The sequence below is a fragment of the Numida meleagris genome, chromosome 2 (assembly GCF_002078875.1).
Source record: "Numida meleagris isolate 19003 breed g44 Domestic line chromosome 2, NumMel1.0, whole genome shotgun sequence".
NCBI classification, from domain to species: Eukaryota; Metazoa; Chordata; class Aves; order Galliformes; family Numididae; genus Numida; species Numida meleagris.
Window position 1 is genome coordinate 134,107,861 of NC_034410.1, and position 26,616 is coordinate 134,134,476.

General features: G+C 39.5%; 1 protein-coding gene and 1 long non-coding RNA gene across 2 annotated transcripts; one reads left to right on the forward strand and one right to left on the reverse strand.

The window, feature by feature from the left end:
• On the reverse strand, positions 1,088-7,757 carry LOC110393909. Its single transcript, XR_002435258.1, has 4 exons — positions 7,673-7,757; positions 2,661-2,789; positions 2,484-2,561; positions 1,088-1,208 (listed from the first exon to the last, which is right to left on the reverse strand). It is a non-coding gene; the product is annotated as an uncharacterized LOC110393909 (long non-coding RNA).
• MED30 (mediator complex subunit 30) lies at positions 7,832-25,781 on the forward strand. Its single transcript, XM_021387356.1, has 5 exons — positions 7,832-7,954; positions 8,504-8,709; positions 9,711-9,869; positions 13,173-13,283; positions 25,250-25,781. The coding sequence occupies exons 2-5, from the start codon at positions 8,536-8,538 to the stop codon at positions 25,343-25,345; spliced, it is 540 nt and encodes a 179-aa protein (XP_021243031.1). The 5' UTR covers positions 7,832-7,954; positions 8,504-8,535; the 3' UTR covers positions 25,346-25,781.

Sequence of the window (26,616 nt, forward strand, 5' to 3'; positions counted from 1 at the left end):
AGTTTCCAGCAAAAGTACTACTACTGGCTGGGGTCAAGTCTCTGCATGAATGACTGAAAGTATGCTTCTCCCATCCAAAGAAGGGATCCTCTGAATACTCCGAGTATTAGCATGTTCAGAGACCCTCATGCTATCACACTGTATCTGACAGTATACTCACTCTCCTAATAAGCCTTTTGAATTGTAACTTCAGCACACACTTAGACCGCAGATCACTAATTATCATCTGCATTCCATGAAAAATCCTTCCTCCAGACACTGACAAACTTCTGAAACTGTAGTTACATAAGATATCTCACTCACGTCACACAGCTCATGGATACCATGCTTGTTCATGCTACATTTCACGTTAAAGACCTCCTGAAATAATAATAATAATGAAAACACCAGAACTCAAATTCCGCTATATTCCGTTTTTCCTTTTTAAAATGCCAAGGATTACAAGATTATGAGGTTTCCTCTTTAATGGCCTTCTCCTCTTCCATTTCATTTTGCATTTCAAAGATATTGGTTATAAGAACAAATTTCTAAAAAAGTTTGTTAAGGCTACATTTTAAGGTGAGACTGCATTACATAAAGAAGAGTAGACTGGAGTGCATTAATGAAAGCATGCCCAGGAGGTCAAGGGAGTTTCACCCCCTCTGCTCTGCCCTGGTCAGGCCACATCTGGAGTATTGTCTCCAATTCTGGGCTCCCCAGTCCAAGAAAGGCAACTTATAGAGGGAGTCTAGTGGAGGACCTCAAAGACAATGAGGGAACTGGAGCATCTCTCTCATGAGGAAAGCTGAGATATGTGGGACTGCTCAGCCTGGCAGAGACTGAGAGGGAGTCCTATCGATACTTATAAATATCAAAAGGGTGGGTGTCAAGTGGATGTGGCCAGGCTCTTTCTGGTGGTGCCCAGTGCCAGAACAAGGGGCAGGGGCACAAATTGGAACACAAGAACTTCAATCTGAACATGAGAAAGAACTTCTTACTTTGAGGGTGACAGAGCACTGGAACAGGCTGCCCAGAAAGGTTGTGGAGTCTCCTTCTCTGGAGACACTCAAAACCTGCCTGGATGCTTTCCTGTGTAACTTACTGTAGGGAACGTTCTTTAGCAGGGGGTTGGACAAGATGATCTCCAGAGGTCCTTTCCAATCCCTTTAATTTTGCACACCTGTGATTCCGTCTCTGGCCTGCTCAGCTAGCACTCTACCACCAAGTGCCTGGAAGTTAACATGAGAGTGATCATTCCCAGTAGGTAGTATGTGTGTTGTTACTCTTTTCCAAAGTTTAAAGAGTCAGACAGTATGCATGTGGCCTGCTCCATGCCAATTGGCCTCGCACCTAGAGAGAAGCCCAATGAACATTTATCAGGACAGTTGCAGCTATGCAGAGTCTACTGAACATCTGTTTCACACACGGCATACCCTGTAAGTTACAAAACAATTTCCAACACTCCACAATAAAATTAGGATATATAGACCTAAAATTAGGAGATATATTATTATAAGAAAAGCCTAAAATCTCACGTGCAATTACTACAGATCAGGCAAGATAATGAGTTTTGCCATTGCCTAAGCCTGCAATAGCTGGGAATGTGGTCAGTAAAAATGGCCAGGTGTTGCATTTAGCTTCCAGGCTATTACAAGAAAATTACTGCTTTGAGTAATTATGAGATACATCTAGAAGGTTGTATAGCAACAAGATAGAAAACTCTGGAGAAATACAAGAAATTCACCCAATTCTGTAATGTATCGCTTGTAATACATTGGCCAGAGGGAATATGGCCAGAAGTTTTGCATAAATAATGTCAATGAGTCGATCCAGGAACCCTGCAATAGTGCATCAGCCTGGAGGGATGATTTGTGTTCAAACATCTGCCTCCAGCAATGCTTTTTTCTATCTGTTGTTCCATTTCCTAGTTCACATAGTCTTATATCACAGGGAAAACACAAGTGGCATTTGACTTACACTGAGAGATGATGGCTTTTGTGGACGGGATCCGCACTATATATCTTTCATGTCCTTATAACTTTTCCGGTAACACCCTCTATACTGCTGACTTCTTTCATGGTAAATTAGGACGCTCCAAACAACTTACCCAGAAGCTATCAGTTCCTTCTTTAATCTATCTTCTTTGCTGTTAAATACACAATCTCTGAATTGTAAACTGCTTGGGACAGGGACTGCTCTCCGCATTCACATAGTAGAATGATGTTATGCTTCTCCCTGGAGTCTTCTACTGCTACCGTAATGTATTTGCCATTACTAAATAACATGTCATTTTCTTTTTAAATCATTCTAAAGCTACCAATAAGAAAATAAGACAAGCAAAATGCATCTTGTGATGAATGGATTATATGAAAGAGTGTCCAAATGAGGATGTAACAGAGGCAGAATGATTCAATGAATGATTATGTGCATATACATGGAGCTACTGACGAGAATGCAAAAGTCTCCCGGGACTAGATTTGTAGAACTAGAAGGGCCAATCTTACCACCTGTTAATATCTGATTTACATGCCATCCAAGTTTGCATGCAATATCTGATTCACATGGAGGAGCGGTTGTGGAACCTGTAAGAAAGGAAACCACAGAATCTAGATAGACTGACACAGAATAAATCACAATTAATTCTGCTGTTAAAAAGAAGTTACAGGAGAAAGAAAACATACCTTGCCACAGATAAAAGAAACAACAGTGAGGCTTACAGTACTTTAAGAATACAAATATTTTTTGCAGTCAGGTGATGGATAGGTGGTGCCCCTTCCTCTCCCCAAACTGACAGTGGCATGGGCTTGTTCCTGTGAAGTCAGAGAAAGTTTTCACCTGTTAATAGTAGTTTACAGTCAGAGAGAGAAATAAACCATTAAAAGCAGATGATGAGAGAAATCCCAGGTAGCTGTGTCTCTCAGAGCCTAGGACAAAACGTCACCTACTACAGAGCACAGCATGGGTATTTTACACAACAAGGACATATTTTGTGAAATAGCACATGATCCTTCTCTCTCCTACTATGGAGTGAGTCACAGGAATATAATCTGTCAGCACCTTAATGAGAACTGTGGCTCCAACTGTAGAGGGTGAGTGGGAAACTGCATACTAGCAGCGACCCCTGAAGAGAAAAGTCACCCTTGCACACCTGATTATAATGCTGATAGCACATAAGCAGTCAAATCGCAGTGTATACTAGCTTTTCTCCAGTATTAGCCACTGTGCTGTCCACCACAAAGTCATTTGTCACCAACATACTTCCAGCATTGGTGTAACAGCTGCAAAAACATAATTAGTCCTTCCACCTCTGTCCCACTGGGTACCAGTCACTGCTTTAGCAGTCTCTTTGGATAGGTTTCTGTCCTCTGCTGGACAGAGGTCAAGTTTTCCAGAAGCTAGTTGCCTATATAAATTACAGTGCACATATTTTACATCTCATTGTAATGCTTTCTTTTGCCAGCATCTGCTTCTTTGCAAACGTTCCATTTCCAAGCCATTTTTGTGCAAGCCCCAGGAGAAAACATCAGACAAGCATGCTGAAAATCCAACCACAGGCATCATTAATGCACATCTGGCTGATGAAGACATACAGTTTATATAAACTGCAATTTGGAAAAACTCCTTGTCCAAACAGTTAGTCCCACAAGATACCATTTGCTCAGGAAAAATAGTACTGGGGAAAATATCTGAATATCTAGCACAAGAAGTCATATGCTGCCTAAAGTTATTTTGGAGCAAAAAAAAAAAAAAAAAAAAAAAAGATGCTGTTGTGTTTGACTAATTTGCAGTGTCAGCATTTGGATCACCAATATATCTATAGGCTGTGGGAGAGGAGCTGGACAGTGAGAGACCGAAGGAAACAGGATTGGCCTGCCAGTGGGTTTGGGTCTAATGTCACAATGTTGAGATCATGTTGGGAATCCAAGATGTCTCTTCAAAGACAAGCAACTGAATGGTTGCAAAATGACTGGGCACTTCCTTTTGATCCTTTCTTTATGTCACAATTACGCTGAGAATACAGACTACTGGGCATACTGGTCTACCATGTAAAGAGTCTTCATGCTAAAACTGGAAGATGAAACTAGTTTTTAGGTGCTGTAAAAGACCAACAAAAACAATTTCTGACTTTCTGCGGTGTGATTATAAGTGTTTAAAGAAGCATGAAATAGACCAACAATGATAATTCTGAAGTGAAGGTCAAAAAGAAAACTTTGGAGAGGTAGAGAATATATGATGTAACAGACCTGTCAGGATCAAGAAATGGAACTGCAGTACCTGCTACAAAAGGACAAAAAAGAAAGCAGGCTACATCATGCATTAAACCCATCAAATGTACACTGAACTATCACACTTCACCTGACAGCTATCATCTGACAAAGCTTGTAAAGTTTACCATGTTTTCATATCATGGGAAATTGATGTGACTTAGTTATGCAGGTAATGCAGGTCCCGATGATATCTAAGGGAACACCATAAGGCCCTTCTGAAATTCAGAGTTTTACAAATCATTCTGTGTACTCTGTGAACATGCAGAGGTTGGGCTATGGTAAACCACTGAATTCGGTCACTGCCTGCATCACTCACCCTCAGCAGAATGCGCCAGCAACACAGGGCAAATACAGATAAGCTCATTCATGGAAGTTGCTTCCATGAGCACACAGGATACTATGGAGGATGAAGGAGAAAAGAAGCAAGCAGGGATGCTTCCACATTGACCTCTTGCAGTCTTTTTACCAACTGCTGCACCAAAGTGTTGTACGACAGAATCACACAATGGCAGAGTTGTTATAACTGCTTGATTCACAGCTTCTCCTTCATTCAGAGAACTGCTGTATCTATTCTCAGACATACATAGACATGGATTATACCCCGTGCTCTGAAGCTTTGGACTCCCAGCTGATTTGATTTATCTCATCCAATCTAGCACTATCATGGATGGTCCTGCTTCCCTCTATACCGCTGCTTTCATAGGTGATGGAGATACTTGTTTGGCTGGGGAAAACACTGTGGGAAAAATAACCAAACCCACACCACACACACAAAAACCCCACAATCCACCTCGCCTAATCACAGTCCTAAAAGTTTCCTTTGGCCTATAAATGTTGAATTAAACTCCACCCAGTTTTACTGTCTGTGTCGGCCACAAACACACTAAAAAAGTTATGTGCTGTGCTGTTATCTATCACAGCTTGGTAACAATAAAATTGTGCCTTGCCTGTTTATTGTTGGCAAAGGTTCCAGAAAGTCCCATTATTTTTCCTTGAATCCACACATAAACACAGAATGGGACAGGACTGAGAATGAAAGTCCTTTCCTGGTTAACACATTTCCCCAAAGCCCATCTGTCACTCTGGAAGCAGTATCAAAGCGCTGCTGCTAAGAAATACCACAAGGGGAACCTGAGAGTGAGCATACTTTTCTTTACACAAGCAAAACAAATAATGATCCAGGAATTCCACCACTTCTGTTTATTTTCAAATAGAATGATTCACACTGCCTTGCAAGCACATTGACTGTTTTACAGAAAATTGTTTGAAAGAAAACAAGTTACTCTCTTACCTCACTATTGAGGATTTTTGTTTTCTTGATAAAACACAGCCACACAAACGTTGTACTTGCTCATGGTTTGAGTTAGAATCTTTTAGAATATTATAAAATCATAAGCTATTATTACTATGAAAATGATAATCGCTGACCTAGTTACTCTTTAAAAAGTTCTAATTAGAAATTTGGTTTAAACTCCACAGGACTAGAAGATCCTGTGTAGATTATGCTCTCTGTTAGGTTTTTGTTAGCTTCTCTACAACCCTGTGTAGGAAGACAGAAAACAGGGACTTGACACTATGTAGTAGTTGGCAGCATCCTAAGACACTGGTTGAACTGATGCCACAGAAACTGAAACGGATGTGAAAGATGAGCTGTCTGATTTGGACACCTTCCAGATGAAAGTAGTTTGGTCAAAGACCAAACTGAAGATACATAAAGACAGCTTAACTGATTTTTTTTAGAAAGCAAAATGTATATTCATCTCTTTCTCATCCAACCATAAAAACATTCCTTATCTGAAAGGAGATTCTTTTTCCTAGTAGTGAAAAATCAGTCTTAGATGGTTCCACACATTGGCAATGAAGAACATTAAGGCCCCCTAGCAACGTTCTTCAGCACTCTTTGCATGCAGACTTGGCTCTGCATTTCAACTGCCTACTGTAAGAAGCAGTCATATACTTCAGTATTTGACTGTACATGGAGCCTGTGTCTGGCAGCACTGAACAGTAGGTGGTCTGAATTGCTCATTACTCTCTGGAACTTAAGATGCCATCGGATTTGGAGCAGCAAGTTAAGCAGTGTGAACAGAGCTCTTGGGCACACAATCAAAAGAGGAAAACATTATCCTTTGTGCTCAGCTCTTGAACAGTTCTTGCATCATTTCCTTAATGTACAGTAAACTGAGAGGCAAGCCTTCACATAAGCCCTCAGAAATTCTCTGGGGGCTGCTTTTCCCATGCGTTGTCTAGCCAGACACAGTGGGATATTCTTTTGCTGTCTGAAAATATCTCCCTCTCATTTTTATAAGCAATTTTTTTTCAGTCAGTTTAAGAAGTTCCTTTCGTATTTTTTTTAATGTTAAAATTTTGTTAAAATACTTCATAATTATTTACATTGTACCTTGGCTAAAAGAGCATGCTATAAAGAGAATTTAGCCAGGCAACAAAAGCTTCAGTTTAGGCAAAGAGGTGGTGTTTCCCCTCATTAATCTGAAGGAAAAAAACATGCTTTCTGCAGCAAAATGCCTCTGAAAGCAATCTTGTACAGTTCTGTCCCTGAATGTTCCTTGGCTGCTTTCTTCTTTCTTAAACAAGGGTGGTATATTATGAATCATTTCTGGTTTTTATATATATATTTTTTTACAGCACTACAAATGCAATGCATTTTGTACAAAAGATCATTCATAACATCATTTCAATATAGCACAACTACTTTAAATGCCCTCTTCTGCATTTCAGGCACTTACTGTCAAAATCAGAGTTCTAGGTAAGATATCAATGGCAAAAAGAGAAACTTGGACCCCATTTTTTGCTTGTGAAGAAATCTGCTTTCCATTATAAAGACAGACAATAAACACCACGCAGTGCATTGGCAACTCAATAGCTACCAGTCCCTACAAACCCTGCCCTGTGTCTTTTAGATGGAGTTTCTTTTTTCTTGCACAGGAAGCACTGTTTGTGCTTTGAAACAGCACCAGTTCAACTACTTGTTGTGATAGGACAAAGGAAAATAGTTTCAAACTCAAAGACGGGAGATTTAGATTGGATATAAGGAAAAAGGTTGTTAGGATAAGGGTGGTGAGGCACTGGAACAAGCTGCCCAGAGCTGGTAGATGTCCCATCCCTGGAGACATTCAAGGTCAGGCTGGACAGGGCTCTGAGCACCCTGCTCTAGCTGTAGGCGTCCCTGTTCATTGCAGGGGAATCGGTCTAGATGGCCTTTAAAAGTCCCTTCCAACTCAAGCGATTATATGGTTCTATGAAGTACATTAGAGTAGCATAAGCACACAGGGCAGGCAACACAGAATTATCTCATACCCATTCAAACACTTCCTGTGAAACAGGAAGGCTTTTCTATACTGGTGAAAATATACCTATACAAGAAGGCGCAGTGCTACACCTATAAATTGATAAAATTAACACAGTACACAATCAACAATTTCCCAGCGTGACCAGCCAAAAACAGTATGTCCAGATGCTCCTCTTCATGACAAGGGGTGCGTCACATCTGTGGACGCGCTAAGCCTGGCCTAACTTCTTAACCCCACGATAGGAGCCACAAGCACACACCCCGGGATACCGAGTACAGCCCCGCCCCGCTGCTTTGACGTCACTTCCTGCTCGCGTTGCCGCGCTTCCGGGCGCTGCACACCGCTTCCGCCTCTGCGTTTCCACGGTAACGCGGCGCTCCGAGCCTTTCCCCCTGCCAAGTGAGTACGGCCGCCTCTCGGCGCTGAGGGTGGCCTTATCGCTGTCTCTGTCTCGACCCGCCCTCGCGGTCCCTCGGGTACCGCCTTGGTAGCCGCCCGTGGGCCTGCTTGTCCGGGACGGGCCTGAAGCCGCCGAGCGGTGCCAGGAGCCCGGCGGGAGCGGCCCGCAGTGCCCCGGCCCGCAGGCTGCGGTGTGGGCAGCCGTAATGCGAGGGGCCGTGAGGGGCTGTTGGGCCGGCGTGGGGCCCGCAGCCGTGCGGGAGGGCCGGCAGCTTCGTGTGTAAAGTCGGGCAGCCAGCCCTCCGTATCGCCCTGTAGCACAGAGGCAGGACCCCGCGTGCAGCTCCGAGGGGTGTGGGGCCCAACAAAGCCGTGGTGATGAGAGGAGTCCTGTCCAAAGCCGAGGGATGTCGCAGAGCCCTCTCATATTTGTTGAGTGGTTTTATCTCAGATAGGACAACCTGTTGGGCAAAGGAACGGTATAGCCATAGTACAGAAGTTTGTTTGTTAGAATAGTCTCAAACAGGTCACTGTCTTGTCTTTTTGCAGGTTGGTTCAGTGGGACCCGTTAGCATCCAGAGATGTCAACCCCCCCTCTGGCCGGGGCGGGAATGCCTCCCGGTGCATTCTCAGGGACGCAGGCTCAGGCAGCTAGGGAGGTCAATACAGCATCTCTCTGCCGTATCGGCCAGGAGACCGTGCAGGACATTGTGTTTCGAACCATGGAAATCTTCCAGTTACTGAGGAACATGCAGGTGAGGAGACTTTTTTTCTTTTGAATTTTAACTTGATGATCATCAGTTTCCTTCTCACGTTTTTACTACTAAGTGACTATGTACAAGTGGAGATTGCTTGGGACATTTAAATACATACTAGGGTAAACTGCCTTGAAAAAGGGGGTTGGTTGGAGAGGCATATACCACTCTTAATACATTTGGTTGCCCATGTGTATTTAGTGAACATGGAGAACATTCACAAATGCTGAATTGTCATTTATACCACAATAAATATATTCTGAATACACTTAATGTCTGTTTTCCTTTTATGAACAGTGAAGTGTATTTATATGCCATTTATGATTCTGTGTTTTTGCTAACTCTAGGGATTAATTTTAAAGGAGTTGTCACTGATCAGTGCTATCATTCTTCTGTAGTATTTTCCATTTCAAATACTGTGCCATTCTTTTCATTATTAAAGTGGACAGAATCCTCTTGGTTCCATATTGAAGAGAATGTGCAAACTTCTTTCATGTTTTTCTGTTGACAGCAGAAGTGCATGCACTCAGCTTCAGAGATAAACATGCAAATAATCACTCCTGTTCCCTTTTTCCCTGTATTTCCATGCCTCCTGGAATTTCCTTCTGTAATTATTTTAGGTATAGATACACAGAGTATTACTTTGAATTTGCTTTGATTGTCTGAAATGTGACCTGGGGTTCAGGTGCAAGATAGCAACAGCATCCATGCTTGGATCCAAGCGTGGATTAAGGCATTCACTGAAAGTTTCGGAGAGATTGATAATGGCCAGGATGTAGAAGACACGAAGCTGCTTGAGAGCAGAGATTTGGCACATCAGATAAGCAAATAAAATTCAGATTTTTACTGATAAAGAAAATAGGAATTTTAGTGATTTTTGTGAGAATAGCGTGATAGTCTAATTTTAGAATGCACAAAAAAACTCTGATTTATCTTAGATTATTTAATTCCTGTAAGAGAAAATAATATTTATAACACTTTTGTGTTTTGATTCTCTCAAGTTACCAAATGGCGTTACTTATCATACTGGAACATATCAAGACAGACTGGGAAAACTACAGGAGCATCTCCGCCAGCTATCAATACTCTTCAGAAAACTGAGATTAGTCTATGACAAATGTAATGAAAACTGTGCTGGACTTGATCCTATTCCCATAGAAGTGAGTATCTTTCTATATCTATAAATTACAAAACAGACTTCATTTAAAATCTTAGCTGTTTACCTCAGGCTTCTTCGTGCACTCACCAGTTTATTTCCTCTAGGGAAAAAATGCGTCAGGGGAAGTTTTTATTAACGGGGTTGTTTTAGTGGAATAAGTCTGTGGTGAAACAAAACAAAAAATCCACCAAAAACCACACTCTTTTCCTGATTCATGTGCAGCAGCTTAATATTTTACCCACTTGAGAAGCTTTTGATGTGTTTTATTTTCACATATAGTTGAAGTTTTCACATATAGTGGAGTCACTCTTTCTTTTTTTTTTTTTTTTAACAGAACGAAAGAGGCTCACCATAGAGTAAAAGGAGTAGTCCCTTTAAGCCTTTTTGTTCTACGGTCTCAGTGATAGCTTGTGCACAACAGAGTTTTCTATAAATAGTTGGAATTCTTTTTCCTTTTACCAACTTAGTATCTGCTGCTGTGAAGTTAACAGAATGCCTGCGTCCTCATGTTTTATGATAGGGTGAATGGAAGTGTCACATCATTTCTCTTGATCCTCTTTCTTAAATTCTTATTTCAATTTTTCAGTGATATTTTCAATCATATTGTTAAATGACTGACATTCTAACCTTATCTTTAATGATATAGACAAACTTCTTTTTTAAACAGTCAAATTACTTAATGGCTTTTTTCTTAACTGACTCCTGATTTCTAACTCATTAGTGAAATATATGTATACTGCTCTTCCCTCCTTTTAAAATTTTTTTTTACTGCCAATTATTACCCTTCTTAATGATACTGCACTGAACAAGACAGGCAATTATTCTGTGGCTCATGATCTAATTCTTTAGCAATTCATAAAATCGTAGAATCATAGAATCCTTAGAGTTGGAAGGAACCCCTGAGGGCCATCAAGTCCAGCTCCCCTGCAATGAGCAGGGACACCACAGCTAGATCAGGTTGCCCAGGGCCTGATCCAGCCTCTCCTTGAAAGTCTCTAGGAATGGGCATCAACCGCCTCACTGGCAACCTGTTCCAGTGCCTTACCACCCCCAGCTCTCAGCCTATCCTCATAGGAGAGGTGCTCCATCCCTTGGATCATTTTTGTGGCCCTCCTCTGGACGCACTCCAACAGATCCATGTCCGTCCTGTACTGAGGACTGCACATCTGGACGCAGTACTCCAGGTGAGGCCTCACCAGCACAGAGCAAAGGGGAGGGATCACCTCCCTCACCCTGCTGGCCACGCTTCTTTTGATGCAGCCCAGGATACGGTTGGCTTTCTGGGCTGCGAGGGCACAACTGATGTCTGACAATGTATGCAATACCATTGTCACTGATCCTCTTGTCTTGAATACTTGAATTTTTTGCTTAGATTTTGTTGCTCTTTAAATATATATATATCCATACCTCCTCAGCCTTTCTTCTTCCTTCACATTTTGAACGTCACAGCTAATGAATGGCGGTATTGTCATTGTACTTTATTCTGAGTAGTCTATAGTAACTGCAAAGTTAGACACCCACTTCAGTAGTTATTTTAAGATATAAGAAGGTAACTCCTTGCTTTGTATGAGATAGCATTGGGATAGATCTGTCTGCACTTTATCTGTCTTACTGCAAATGCTGTGCAGCAGTTTGTTAGTTTGCTGCCGTTTAATGCGGAAGTCCCAAGGCGAGTCCATTGAATGCCCAGGCTATAAAATTTAGGTTGATGTCACACCTTTCTTAACTTGCACAAAGTGTCTGAACATAGAGTTGAGAAACTATCAACACCATTTTGCTGTCCTCTGGCTCTTGTTTCCTGTTTGCTTCTTGTTTATGGCAAAAAATTATGTCATTACATTCCATCAATTAAGTCAGTGTCTACTAATGTTACTTAGTCTGTTATTATTGGTGTAAAAATATTACATTTCTTTCATTAACGTGTACTGCTAATTTAATAGGTGTTCTTATAAACTTTTAGCCAATATAATAAGCAATAGATTACTATGAAGGAGATACGGTTACAAAATTCTCTCACTAGAGAGAAGTGCTTTTTATAGGTGTAGCTCTTTATTTGAATTCAGAGCTTTTCTTATAGATGGGAAGTTTTCAAAGGAGACATTCTACTTTAGGGACATTATTTTTCCACAAGAGAGAGAAGGAGCTTTTTCCAAGAGTATTCAGTAGCTACACTACTTTTGCTTTATAGGGCAGAGCTTAACATGGCATTTTTTGTCCATTTCAATAAGCTTAATGAGTATGGCCTCCAAAAGCATATATAGAAGAAAATTTGATTTTCAGAGCTAAGTAAATGTTTTCACCAGAATACTGAAGGTTGCTGCTGAATGCTTCGTATTACACCCCAACCTAAGTAAGAGGTTAATATGCATTTTATGAGCAACGTGAGCAACTGCCTTGCTTATTTGCATCACTTAATACTATTTCATTTGTCTGTTGTATGTATATGTATATGATCAAGGGTGTACTTTTGCTATCAGCTTTAGCTTGTCTCGGTTCAGGACCGAAAATTAACAGACTTCGTGTGTGTGTAATGTTTAAAATGTATGTATGTCATAATTACTTTTGAATAAGATGTTAGTTTGGGAGAGTTTTAACACAAAGCATGTATGTGTTTTATAGCCAGTGCATTTCCTGATTCTTTAAAAAAAACTTTTTCAGGAAAAAAAACATACATTAATATTCATTTAGAAATTCTTTATAGAAGATTTTGACTTCTCAAAAGCTTATGAAAAGAAATGCAGTGCATTATGTGCTTGAGGAGATTACAGTGGGAAAATCCCTATGGAGAAACTCCTATTAAATAACTGTGGGCCTGATCTCAAGAATAGCCAAACAGAAGACCAATAAAATAACAAGTCATAATTAGGGTATTAACCAAGTAGTTAATCTCCATGTGTAAAGTCTGTCATAAATTATGTTTAGTACATCACTGAAATACTTGATAATAATGATGACTTCATGTTTGTGTTATTTCATAGTGTGGAGTAGTAAACTTTAAAATCAAGGTCTATAGAGTTCAAGAATACAAGGATTACCTGTGATTAACATCTTAAAATGTTAATACTGAGCTCTGCCTGCAGTCTAAGTATGGTAATACGTGGTATCGTGTCTTTTTGAAGCACAGAACTGACTGAGGCCATTGCAAGACTGTTGGTTTTAAGGTGATGAAGTATGCCTGTCTGCACTTCTTGCCATTCAGGAAGTTTGAACCTTGGAAGGAAATGTTAATACCTCCCCTTTTCAGCTTTTTCTTTTCTCTTCCTTTTTTCTTCTTTTTAAAAGCTGATGTTTGTTGTCTTCATAGCAACTTATTCCATATGTTGAAGAAGATGGCTCTAAGCACGATGATCGTGGTGCCGCTAGTCAGCTTCGTTTCGCTAGTGAAGAGAGAAGAGAAATCATGGAAGTAAATAAGGTAAGGAAGTTGAAATTAATTTGCATAAAATAGAAAATGTCACCTTGACATTACAAAGCTTAGGTTTCTAGACTGCTATACTAAAGACCATATGCATGAGGACTGCCATCAAACTTCTCGCATGTAACTATTTTAGAATTACCATTGTTAAATAATTTCTTTTAGCTGTAGCACAGGCTACTGTAGATTTTAGGTACCATGACAATTTTAACTTGTGACTCTTTTTAAAACAGCGTGTATTCTTCTGAGTATTCACAGAATCATGGAATCGCTTAGGTTGGAAGCGACCTAAGAGATCATGCACTTTCAGCCCTCCTGCCATGGGCAGGATTGCCACCCACTAGATCAGGCTGCGCAGGGCCCCATCCAATCTGGCCTCCATGGAAGGGGTATCCACAACTTCTTTGGGCAACCTGTGCCAGTGCCTCACCACTCTCTGAGTAAAGATCTTCATCCTAACATCTAACCTATTTTTTCCCTTTTTAGTTTAAAGCCATTCCCCCTTGTTCTCTTGCTATTAGACTGTGTAAAAAGTTGGGATCCCTCCTGCTTATAAGCTCCCTTTGAGTACTGGAAGGCTGCAGTGAGGTCTCCTCAGAGCCTTCTCTTCTCCAAGCTAAACAAGCCCAGCTCCCTCAACCTTTCTTCATAGTAGAGGTGCTCCAGCCCTTTGATCATCTTTGTGGACCTGCTCCTACAACTCTGAACCCCAGGCCTGAATGCAGTACTCCAGATGGGGTCTTATTAGGGCAAAGCAGAGGGGGACAATCAATATTTTATATTGAGGTTATGGTTAGTCCACTAGATATGGCCAATGCAGATGGAGAAGAAAGAATTCTTACTTGACTTCTAAATATACATTAGGCAGTGAATTAAAAAATGGGTATTGAACATCAGATGACTCAGTATTATCACAATTGTGATGTGTGTTGGTAGAGGATTTTCTGGGCTTCTTTCTGTATTTTGACAATGCGAGGAAGAGCATTTCTTTTGTTAAGTACAGCATTTATTGAATCTTGACACATTCAGAAAAAAAAGTACCTTATGATGCTGTTAAATTTTCAGTTTGAGTGGCAGAACGCAATTGAGTACAATTAATAAAGACAGATATAAATCTAAAAATAAATATGCTGTAGTAAATGACAATATAGTATTGAGATTAAATATAAGTAGTTTTAACAGATCATAACATTAAATATTGTTCCTGCCATCTGTAAAGTAGAAAGATAGGATTAACTAAGTATTTGTGTGGCAGTAATATCTGTAAGTGCTTGGTAAAAAGCAGGCATAATCTACAAAAAGAACTGAAGAAAGGAAGCGAGCATCTAAAATATTTATTTTTGAAGAGAATTATCACTGGATTTACAGCTTTTGAATTATTTCCAATATTTGCATTTGTCTTCCACAATTAAAGATGCACCAAATTCTTCATAACCCATTTATTTAGAAAAATTCATGCATATCGTACAGGCAAAAATGGGTACCATGTGAATTTGGAGATGAGCAGTTGTCTGCTTTCCTGTTGAGTTCTTTCTGTTCAGCGCTGATGTAGCAGGGTGGTGTGCATTATATTGTATGTAATGTTACGCTGAGAATTTATGCACATTTATTTGCAATCTTTAAGTGCTAATAAGCTTAACTGTCCATACTTGATATGTTTTTGATAGTTTTATGACATGTTTTGCCCTTGTTGTTGTACTTGTATGCTAATGTGTTTTTAAAATCTCCCTGGCGTGATCTTGTGAAACGAATTTCATAAATGTTTATGATGAGTTTTAAATCTTAAGAAGGTTAATGATGTTAGAGGAGCATCAGTAGTAAATCAGTAATTAAAAATGTATTCAAACCATCGCTTAAATGTGGTCTGAAATCCTGTATTTGCATGTAAGTGCCTAAACTTTATTTTCAGATTTTCAATAACAAATTTTAAGAAGATAGCTGAACATTCTCTAATATTTTTGTGAACAAATGCTTATGTGCTGCAAGAGAAATTGAAACCTCTTGTTTTTCAAACTGCACTTAATTTTTTTTTTCTTTTTCCAGTTTCAAAATTGAAATTGCAATATACTACAGATTGGGAAATGCTTGATTTTTTTGTTTAGAAATAAAACAAACCATATTTTTACAAAAAAAAAAATAGGTAGAATCATACTGATTAATCTAATTTCTGATGCTGGCTGCTGAACTTAAATAGCCTTCTCTGTTGCTTTACTGGCACTCCTGATAGATTTTCAGTCCTCTGCAATTGTAACGTTCATCTCCAATTCAATTTTGCTTAATTTCTTTCAGCAAAATTTCAGTAATATAAAGCATTGATGAAAATGCTGGGACAAGGAAACCAATGTGACAGATGAAGAAGCTTTTTACATTTTTCACTCCCCATCTTTTCTCCCTTCAGCTGGTTGTCCTGATCTTGTCTCATTCTGTTTGGACAGTGGACAGTATCTTTTTGGACTTTAATGTTACTGATACCAAAAAAGTGTTATTGCATAACTTGGTGCTGTGGCACTATTGAGACATCTGAATTCTTGGAGCTTCCATGGGTTGCTGAAGTCCTTGCTTGACTTCCCAGGCAGTCTGATCTTTCTAGTGGCATCTATGTGTGTGTGAAGAACAGTAACTATCTCCCAGTGAGAAGCACAAACAAAACTAATACAGAATATATAAAGGTTTGGTACATGCTCACACAAAAGCTTACCTCCTTTCAGAAACCACTGACTTGAAACTATATAGTTTTGGTTTGCTCCAGCAGTTGTCTGGGAAGAGGAGCAGCCTTACCTGAAGAGGTGGGAACTATCCCATACTTCCTTTACTTAGCAATGACTCTTAGGGTAGAAGAACTTGTTGATGTAGCAGAGTTCCAAAATACTGCAGTTGTTTTTGATATCAATTTAACACAGTGACATCTTATTTATTTAATCTGCTATATTAGACTTAGCTTGTAGGTCAGAATATTTAATGCCATGATATTGGCTAAGAAGTACTTGTCCATTAATTAAAAGTATTGATTGGTTTACAAGGTAATGAATTTCTGTCCTAGCAATTCAATAATATCTAGCAACTGTAAGTTTAAATGAAACCTATTAGATTTAAATGAAAAGGGACTTTGGCCATACAAGAAGTTACTAAACAGAATGCTTATAACTATATGCCACTACTACAAGAAAAACAAAAAAAGTATATAGTTGGTACCCACTAACTCTACCTTTTGTGTGAAACAATTATTTCCTGCACTTCCCACAACTGTTGATTATTCCTTTGTAATAGAATCATAGAAAGGCTTTGGAGGGAATGATAAGTATCATCTAGTGCCAACCCCTTGCCATGGGTAGGGTTGCCGCCCACTAGATCAGGCTGCCCAGGGCCCCGTCCAATCTGGCCCTGATGCCTCCATGGATGGTGTATTCACAGCTTCCTTGGGCAACCTGTGCCAGTGCCTCACCGCTCTCTGAGTAAAGATTTTCTTCCTAACATCTAACCTATTTTTTCCCTTTTTAGTTTAAAGCCATTCCCCCACTGTGTAAAAAGTTGGGATCCCTCCTGCTTTTAATCTCCCTTTGAGTACTGGAAGGCTGCAGTGAGGTCTCCTCAGAGCCTTCTCTTCTCCAAGCTAAACAAGCCCAGCTCCCTCAACCTTTCTTCATAGTAGAGGTGCTCCAGCCCTCTGATCCTTTTTGTGATCTGGCTGGATGGGGCTTTGAGGGCTTTGAGCAACCTGGTCTAGTGGGAGGTGTCCCAGCCTATAGCAGGGGAGCTGGAACTAGATAATCATAAAGGTTCCTTCCAACCCAAACTGTTCCATGACTCTTTGATTTGTAGTACTCCTCTGAACCCACTCCTACAACTCTGCATCCTTCCTGTGCTGGGAGCCCCAAGCCTGAACACAGTACTCCAGATAACAGTATTTGCTTTCCAGAGTTGGAAATCAGAGAGGAATTTCACTCTTTTTCTGTAATAAATAGTTTACTGTGCCAGTTTCAGTTTAGTATTTGCATTGTTTTGCTAATACAAGTCCTGTAAGATTTTACTGAAGATAATTACTGTTTGCAACAGCAAATCGTAATTTGGCAGCTATTACAACTTTTTTCTCTACTGCCTTCATATTTTTTTAGTCTGAATGTAATATTATACATTATGTATCAAATGTAGTACATTTGATAGGAAATACAGCAGAAAATATCAAATTACAGACGGAGAATATTGTAATCTACGTTGCTGCATTATTGGCAGTCTTTTTTACTGCTTGGTTTTAGAAATGGAGCAAAAGCAGCTTTGTTTTTTTTAGATGCTGCAGGACTGGTTTAAAATGAAGCACTGAGGAAAACCATTGCATAATTAGTGGTCTCGATACATTTGGCTGAAAATGAAAAGATGTGAAATACTACTGAGACATTCCAGATGACCCTTTTGGAAATAGTCATGTTTGATATTCTTAATTAATCTTTGCTAACTGGTTAACCGTAATCTTGCTACAAGTGGAAAAGACAATTTACAGCCTTTTGAGTTAAGTTGCTATGAATTTACCTCAGGGCTTTTCTTGATAATGAAACCCTTGTGCACTGGAACCAGTGTTGTTTTGTGAAGTAGTCCTTAATATGACAGCAATTCACAACTAGCCTATCTCTTCAGGGAAGAATTTTGCCTGAAAACTACTTTTGCTTATGCTAGAAACTTGATTCCTTTTAAAACTATCCATCACAGTATTTGTGTGTATTTATTATTTTGTATTTATGGGATCCTCTTCACCCCAAATATGAGTGTGACTCAAGGAACACTTCAGCAAGAGAGGAAGAGTTGTTTATTTGGGCACTGTCTCAGCACATCAGTCTACACTGAGCATATTTTCCTGCTGCTTAGGCTACCCAAAATGGCTATCTGCAAGAACAGAGAATTTAGGCTCAGTGGCTAGTTCAATCCCTAGCTCAAAGCAGGGCCAGCTATCATAGGTCCAGTTACTCGGGTGCGTATCCAGTAGCTTTGTGAATTTTTGTCTACTGCCCCTCATCCTTTTGCTGTGCACATTCAAGAAGAATCTAGCTTTGTCTTTTCTATAATCTTCATTAGGTGGTTGAAGACAACAATACGATAATGCCTTAACCTTCTCAGCTTCTCATATCATATGCTCTAGCCTGATAGCGATCTACATGGCCTTCCATTAAACTTTCTTCAGTATGTTAGTGTCTTGTATTGAACCCCAAATTGGACAATCATTCTCCAGGGCCAAAGAGAGGAGAAAAATATTTTCACTTGACCTGATAGACTCTTGCTAGTATAGCAGCACAATGTTAGTTTTCACTGTTGCAGAAGTGTCCACTGCTAAATGATATTCAACTTGTCAGAAAGTTTTAACAGGATTATCAGATCCTTTTCTGCAAAGCTGCTTTTTATTCACTCAGCTCTTGACCTGTGCTGTTTTATGATCTTAGGTGTAGGATGTTGCTATTCGCATTAGTTGAAGTTCCTGAGATATGCATCAGTCTGTCTCCCACATATTGAGGTCCCTACTTCTACCACTGAGTGTATTGACCACTTTCCCCAGTTTGTTGTAGTCCACAAACTTGTTATGCTGATTAGGCCATTAAGTGTGAATAGGCGATTAATGAGGCTATAAAAAATACTGACCCTACAATCAATCCTGAGAAACATTAAGAGTGATACTTGTACTATGAGGGATATTATGAGGCTGTTCCCATTCACCTTGTCCATCTTGTGTTTGGACCGTACTTCCAGAAGGATTTAACTTCATAATCTTTCAGCATTAAAGCTCAGACTGACCAGCCTGTAGTTTCCTTAGTTTGCTGGGTGCCCTTCTTTGCCTTTCTTGAAGATGACTTGTGATGTTTCCTTGTTCACTGGGAACATCTCCCAACCTCCAATACCACCTGAAAAAAATAATGTAGTGTGGTCTTGTAATTTCATCATCCAGTTCTCTCAACACTTGTAGATGTATTTCATAGGTAAGCTTAGGAAATGTGGGATAGATGAGTGGACAGTGAGGTGAACTGTCTGACTGATAGGGCTTAGACGATTGTGGTCAGCAGTGGTCTAGCTGGAGACCTATAGTGAGCGATGCCCTCCGGGGGGTCGGTGCTGGATCTGGTCTCATTCAATATCTTCATCAGTGACCTGATTGAAAGGGTGGGGTGCACCCTCAGCAAGTTTGCTGATGATACAAAGGTGTTAGGAGTGGCTCATGCGCCAAAAAGCCGTGCTGCCAGTCAGTGAGACCTAGACAGGCTGGAGAGCTGCACAGAGGGGAACCTTGTGTGGTTCAACAAGGGTAAGTGTTGAGTCCTACACCTGGGGAGGAATAACCGCACACATCAGTACAGGCTGGGGGCTGACCCACTGGAAATGAGCTCTGCGGAGAAGGACATAGGTATCCTGGTGGGCAAGAGGTTGACCATGAGCCAGCAATGTGCCCTTGTGGCCAAGAAGACCAGTAGTATCCTGAGATGGATTAAAAAGAGTGTGGCTGGCAGGGCAGGGAAACGTTCCTCCCCTCTGCTTTGCAATGGTGAGGCTGATCTGGATCATCTGGAGTACTGTGTCCAGTTCTGGGCTTCTCCATTCAAGAAAGATGAGGAACTTTTGGAGAGAGTCCAGTGGAGGACGACAAAAATGATTAGGATCCTGGAGCATCTCTCTCATGAGGAAGGCTGAGAGACCTGGGATTGTTCAGCCTGGAGAAGAGTACACTGAGAGGGAGTCTTATCAATGCTTACAGATACGTGAAGGGCGAGTGTCAAGTGGATGGGGCTGTGCTCTTTTTGGTGGTGTTCAGTGAGAGAACAAGGGGCAATAAGCACAAACTGGAGCACAGGAAGTTCCATCTGAACATGAGAAAGAACTTCTTTACTTTGAGGGTGATGAGAACACTGGAACAGGCTGCCCAGAGATGTTGTGGAGTCTCCTTCTCTGGAGCTATTCACAACTGACCTGGATGCTTCCCTCTGTAACCTGCTCTAGGGAACCTGCTTTAGCAGGGGATTGGACAAGATGATCCCCAGAGGTCCCTTCCAACTCCTATGATTCTGAGATTTTATTCTATACAATACTTATTTTTTTCAGTTTCATATGCATAAGTGGTTAATGTAGTGTTTTTCATGTAGGTTCCTTTATCAAAGTGTCATCATGGTTACAAAGTTGAGAAAAGTTAGGAGAAATTTAAACTACATTCCCAATTATACCCTTTTATCCTCATATGAATGCATATTTTACAATCTTTATTACATTATCACATTTTGTTCCTCTTCTCACTTCCCCTCCTTCCTTTCTGGAAGAATCCTTGAGCTATTTTGCTATTGTTACAGACTATGCACTATTTAGATTGAATCAGAATTGTCATAAATTAAATTATAAGAATCCAGGTTTATGTAGTGTGTAGTTTGCATGAGTGTATTGAATAAGCACAGAATTTGAGAAGGACAGATTTAATGTGAGTAGTAAGTGAAGGCTGTTTTTAAGAACTGTATTTTTATCCTTGTCTCTGCCACAAGGTATTTGTGGTAACTGTCCTTTCTTCCCCATACAGTTGGTGATGGCTGTCCTTTGAATATGCAGGAAACTGTATGTTGTACTGTATGAAATGTAAAATACAAGGCTTAGCGGTGAACTTGAACTGTAGATGTCTCTGGACAATGTTAGCAGGCGCTCCCGTTGTATCCATAGTCTTTGTGGGACTCAGTTTGCTGTCTATAACTGAGGATTTACATCTGTGTGATGCTCATTTTAAGATTGGTGATGCAACTCTGAGGAGTTTGGTGGTGAAGCTCCATGGGAATGGATTATTCCATTACAGACTACATAGCTTACAGGATGCTCAGTAAATAAGTCTTCAGACTTCATCACTGAATAATGAATAATTAGTGTGAAGGAAACATTAAACTGTTTTAATGAACACTCTTATTTCTCTTGGAGCAACAGAGCAGTGGATACATGACTTTGCTGTCTGGCTCAATACGTGTAGCGTATTGAGCGTGGAGTGGAACACAGGCTGTCACTGGTGCCCCTGCTGTTTTCAGGAACACGAGCAATTTTCCTACTCACTGTAAGGCTAGCAGAGAGGCTGAAAACTCAGTTTCTCATTTCCAGTAAGGACAGAACAGTTGTCTGTGAACAAGATCAGAAAAAGCTGCAGATAAAGAATGATGAATACATTATATTTAACTGCCCCAAAGTTAGTGTGTTAACAATGAATACTCTTTTAAACCATTTGAAAAACATATAAATAGCCATATGCGTGTATTTATTATGATATAAAGTGTTCTTTAGTATAAATTGAATAGCCATAATTTAGAACATCACCTGAAAGCTTTAAGAGAGCTGGAGCAAAGCACTGATTCATTTTTTCTCTTACAGCTTTTTTCTTTTCTACGCATAATGTTGCAAGTCTTTTGACTACAAAACTGTTTTCCCACCTCCTCGCCTGAGAGATTTCATTATGAAGGGCTCTTTTAAAAAAAGGTCTCTGACAAAGCTGGTATAAACTATGGCTGGCATAGTACGTTTTTGTTAAGCAGAAGAGATGCCTTTAGAGCACAAGCACATACGTTTGATGTCTTTACAGGCATCAGTTGGAATGTAGTCTTACTCTTCCACATCATTATCTTAGGCTGAAGAAGAGAATTTTAACAAATAAATTAAGTGCAGAATGATGACTCATAGTGATGTTTAGGTTTTTAAATGTGAAGGACAACTGAGCTTAATATGAAGAGAGATGGGATCAGTGCACAAAGGAAAGTTTTCATACACCTCTGAAAGAAGTTTGTAGATTGGTCTAGACAGCTTTGATTTCAAATGAAATGAAAGTGAACGAAAAGTAAGTTTAAGTCAAAAATGGATTTTGGTCAAAGCTGAAATTACTGCATCCCACTGAATCCAAATCTGTATGAAACATGTCAGGTTCTTTATTGCACATCCCTTGAAAGATAGGTACTGTCTGGGTGTTTGTTATGGTTCTCCCTCTTTTTTTCACCTACTGCTTTCTGTGCTTACATATGTGTTTTCACAACTGCTCTACCTGACCTAAGCCTACTAAGGTCTATTTTGCTGCTGAAGGGCGTAATCCTTGTCAGCTGCCTCATGCTGACACTAGCATTTGCAGCATCAGTCAAAGTGGAGAGGTGATCACACTGGAAGTAAGTATCTCCAGAGAAAACCCCTCAGGACTGTTTCTTGGTCAGATCTCCTTTCTGTTGGAGGGTGAACAACAGAACAATAGAAACGTGCCTGTCAGATATAAGGTGAATATACGTAAGTTAAATTCATTATAAACTACCTCATATAAGATAATTTTCATGTACTGCCTTAAAACAGATGAAGGCAGAAGCTGTAGCATTTGTGTAGGATGAAGTGGCTTTTCTTGTTTCATGCAACCATTAATCCTGAGAAACGGTCCGGAGCTCAACTAAGTCATTTCAGGAGAAGGAGGGAGGAATGGGACACAACTTGTAAGCAATCTGTTCAAATGAAAATTTGTCCTTGCTGCAGAAGCTTCTTTCAGAACTTGCGTGTTTCCCAGGAAGGGCATTTTGCCTCTCTTTCCACAGCAAAGTGGAGATGTCCTTATTGATTCAGTAAAGCCTTAAACAGAGACGAGCACTGCCAGTGCTGGCGTAGGACGTGCTAATTATATGTCGTGATCTTTGTTACTAGTCTGTGACAGACGATGGCCCACACTGCAGAGACTGGTAACGAAGATCACTGCGTGCTTTTCAGCTTAGATACTGTGCTCTCTGGAGTGGAGATTTCCCCCCTGCCATTTATTGTTTTCTCAGCCTTGCAATCCAGAGATGGTGCTTCACATTAGGTGTTTTTTTCTGTCTCTGCAAAAAGTGGAATAGAAGAGCTAAGAAAAAAGAACACCAAAGAAAAGGAGTTAAGATTGTCGTCAGGTAGATATAATAAAAATTATATTACTCATCTCTTTACAGACACCTTGAAATCAAATGAAAACCAGTTTGAAGGTTCCCTTGTCTAGCACAAAGATCAAGAAATTTTTTGTTTCATAATAGTTGCACAAGAAATGAAAATTATTGTCTTATGGAATGAATCTTCTGGATATAGCTTATGTAAAGTTCATATGAGCACATCTACATAAAAACATGTAACAGTACAGTTAGAAAGGGATGAAGAGAAAACAGTCTGCAGCACCAGAGGTTAATGGTTCTTCTTTGTCTAACAAATAATCATCACTGACTGTTCAGCCTTCGTTTCTCTTGGTGAAGGCTTTGAAAAATAATGAAATGACGTGCCCTCGGTATCAGTGAGTGACAGTTTGCATTAAGCTGGTTGTTTTGATGTTACGTTTCTTGATTTCTCTGAGATTAAATGTTGAGGGTGGCAAATGGAAATATGTTTTTAAATGCCACAGGTATGAACGTGCGTGTTTATCTCATCTCTTGTACTCTGTACAGCATCAAGATCTTATTACGTATTGTAGGGAAACAAAATTATGTCATTTAAATGCAGTCATAGCTACATTCTTTTCTCAGTTCTCTCTCATCTTTTGGAATGGAATCTTTGCTCTATATAGTTTTGAATTAGCAAATGGAAAAAGATTAATGTACATTGTAACCTTTAAAATAATTTTAAGACAGTCCAATGCTTGCTTAGGACTTCTGAATTAATTCACATGAACAGTCCTATATCTGTTTCACCTTCTTCTCAGGAGTCAGAAAGGAGTCGGAGTGTGGGCTCTGCTTCCAGGGAACATGTCCACCCAAGTGCGTTCAGAAATATTTCCCTTCTCAAAGTACGATGTTCTCCTAATCTTAGTTAGGGTATTACTTAAGACCATTTTTACAGATCTGAAGTGAATAGGCTTCTTTTTTTCCAGACTTCTTTCTGAGCCTGACTAGCTGGGCATGTAAAAAATACTGGTTTGTTGTTCAGGTAAAAAGTCAGGACTCTGGTTTTCAGTATGCTGCTTCTTTTGTTGCTTCTTTTGGTCACTGTTACAGTTGCTTTAGATGCTGAACTGAGTTATTCTTTTAATGTATTGACATTTGTGTAGTGCAGAAGAAACAAAGTTACATCAAACCTGAAACATTTTGAATGGTGGCAAGTCTTTCCTGTGCTTTGGCGTTACTTAGAAATCAGGACTTCCCTTATGAATTTTATCTCTGATGTGAGGAGGTTGACTTTATATCAAATTTGAATGAAATGAAGTGCATGGGTTTGCTGTTAACAATACACAGTAACTTAGTTCTTGCAAGCTTTGATTTGAGCAGGAAAATGAATAAATTGGATAATAAATATGTGTATTAGTGTGAAACATGAAAGGTTAGGAAGATTCTGCAGTGGCTTAATGCACTGAAATTTATTCTGTAGAGACATAATTTTTAAGTTCTGGTTACCCAAATGAAAATGAGTTTTCTGCTCTTCTGTCCCCTTAGATGCTTCTGTGGTTGACAGAAGCAAGTACACAGTTTTAAAGAATTCAGCATACTTGGGAAGGCAGGATCACTTAGGTCATCAGAACTGACCGATGTAGGCAGAAGGTGTAGAAAAGTTTGACTGACTTTGTGGATTTTCAAACTTTGACTTCTAATACCTCACTTTTCTGAGCGCCCAGCCTATGCAATGCATACTAGCATAAATTTAGCTGCTCCCTGAGCTCTTCTGGTCTCAAATCTCAGCTCCTTCTCTTTGCATAAAGTGCTGTATTTTGGACTTTGTAAGAGGGCCGATGGCCACAAGCTTGCTCTTGTTGAAAGGATCCAGGGTTTTGATAAAAGACTGCTGTGAAAAGAAATTGCATTTCCCTCTAACAATGGTCTTTAGCTTCTGAGTCCTTCTTGTATTTTAAGAGTGTGCTTTAAAGAAGATATATTATCTAATATTGCTCACAGACAGCTGACAAAAAGATGCATACAGCATTTCATAACTCTTAACTCTTCTTGAAATTCTGAGTGTACTATTTCAACTGATGGCAAAAATCTTCTCATAAAATCTTCCCGCAGAAACTGAAACTGAAGAATCAGCAACTGAAGCAGATCATGGATCAGTTACGGAATCTCATTTGGGACATAAATGCCATGCTGGCAATGCGGAACTGAACAAGGAAAATCAAACTTCGTAATCAGAAAATAGACAAATTTGTATGAATATACTTTATTTCATTTTGAGAATAAATATTTTTTTCCTACAACTATATGGAAGCATTATCTGAAATATCTTAAAGATTAAAATGTTGGGTAACTTAAGTGGTGTTGCTTTGTTTTCATGCAAGATTCATCCAGAAGATTGTACCTGAACAGTTCTCCTAGGTTGATTAGAATAAATTTTGTAACTTAGAGTAAGAATTTGGATTGCTATGCGAGTTGGATCTGTATAAAATAAGCATTTCTGGATTTTTAAAATAATATATTAAAATACACTTTAAATATATAATCTGCTTGCAGACAACCTTTACAGAGTGGAAAAGTTGCAGTACAGAAAAGCAGCTTAAATAAGCTACAGAACTGAAATAAATTATCAGATCTTTTGATGCAATGTTTTCCCATTGTAGGAACATGATTTACAAGGTGTTGCACTTCATAAGTTCATCTTATCCCATATCTTATCATTGTACATTGGTAGCATTAGATAAATCAGAGCAAAAACCTACATAAAATTACTCATCTTCTTATGGATATTATTAAGTCATTTTAAATGAAGACTGTCTGTTATATATCCTTGACCTTAACTCCTGTAACTGTATATTATCATTTCTGGAATACTGCTCCAACTCTTGTCTGGTCTAATACTCTTGTAGCATTCTGTATGGTTGCAATACTTTGGTTTTGTTCACCAGATTACACCGAGTAAAATTTTCATTAATCCTTCTCCCGTGAATTCCAATCCCAAAATAGTTCGGAGCGTATGAGCAGTTTATTATTACCTTGACTTATTCTGTCAACTTTCATCTTTTGTTGTTCTACTCTGGTACTCTCTTGTTGTCCATAGATGCTGCAAGTGCACTATGTATCTCTTTACGGATCAACAGATATCTAAAGTAATACTGTTTCAATACAAATCCTTAGGGCAATTGCTTTTTAATACTTGTCAAGCTGAAAACTGACAATCTTCACCACTTGCTTCATGCACGTAACTTTAGATTCTCATTCCATGCCCAATTAGATTCCTTAATAGTTATGTTTGGAATATTTGCACAGAGCCTTCTAAAGAGCCCAGTTAAATTATATTCTTCTATGAGATGTGTGGGTTTTGGTCCTGAATTCTTACCAATTAGAGATGTGTGGTTTTAAAAACTTTAGACTGGTCTGTTCTATCAGTCTTTTATTTTGGTTTTTATTAATTCCAAACAATTTTATTACTCCTTGAGGTA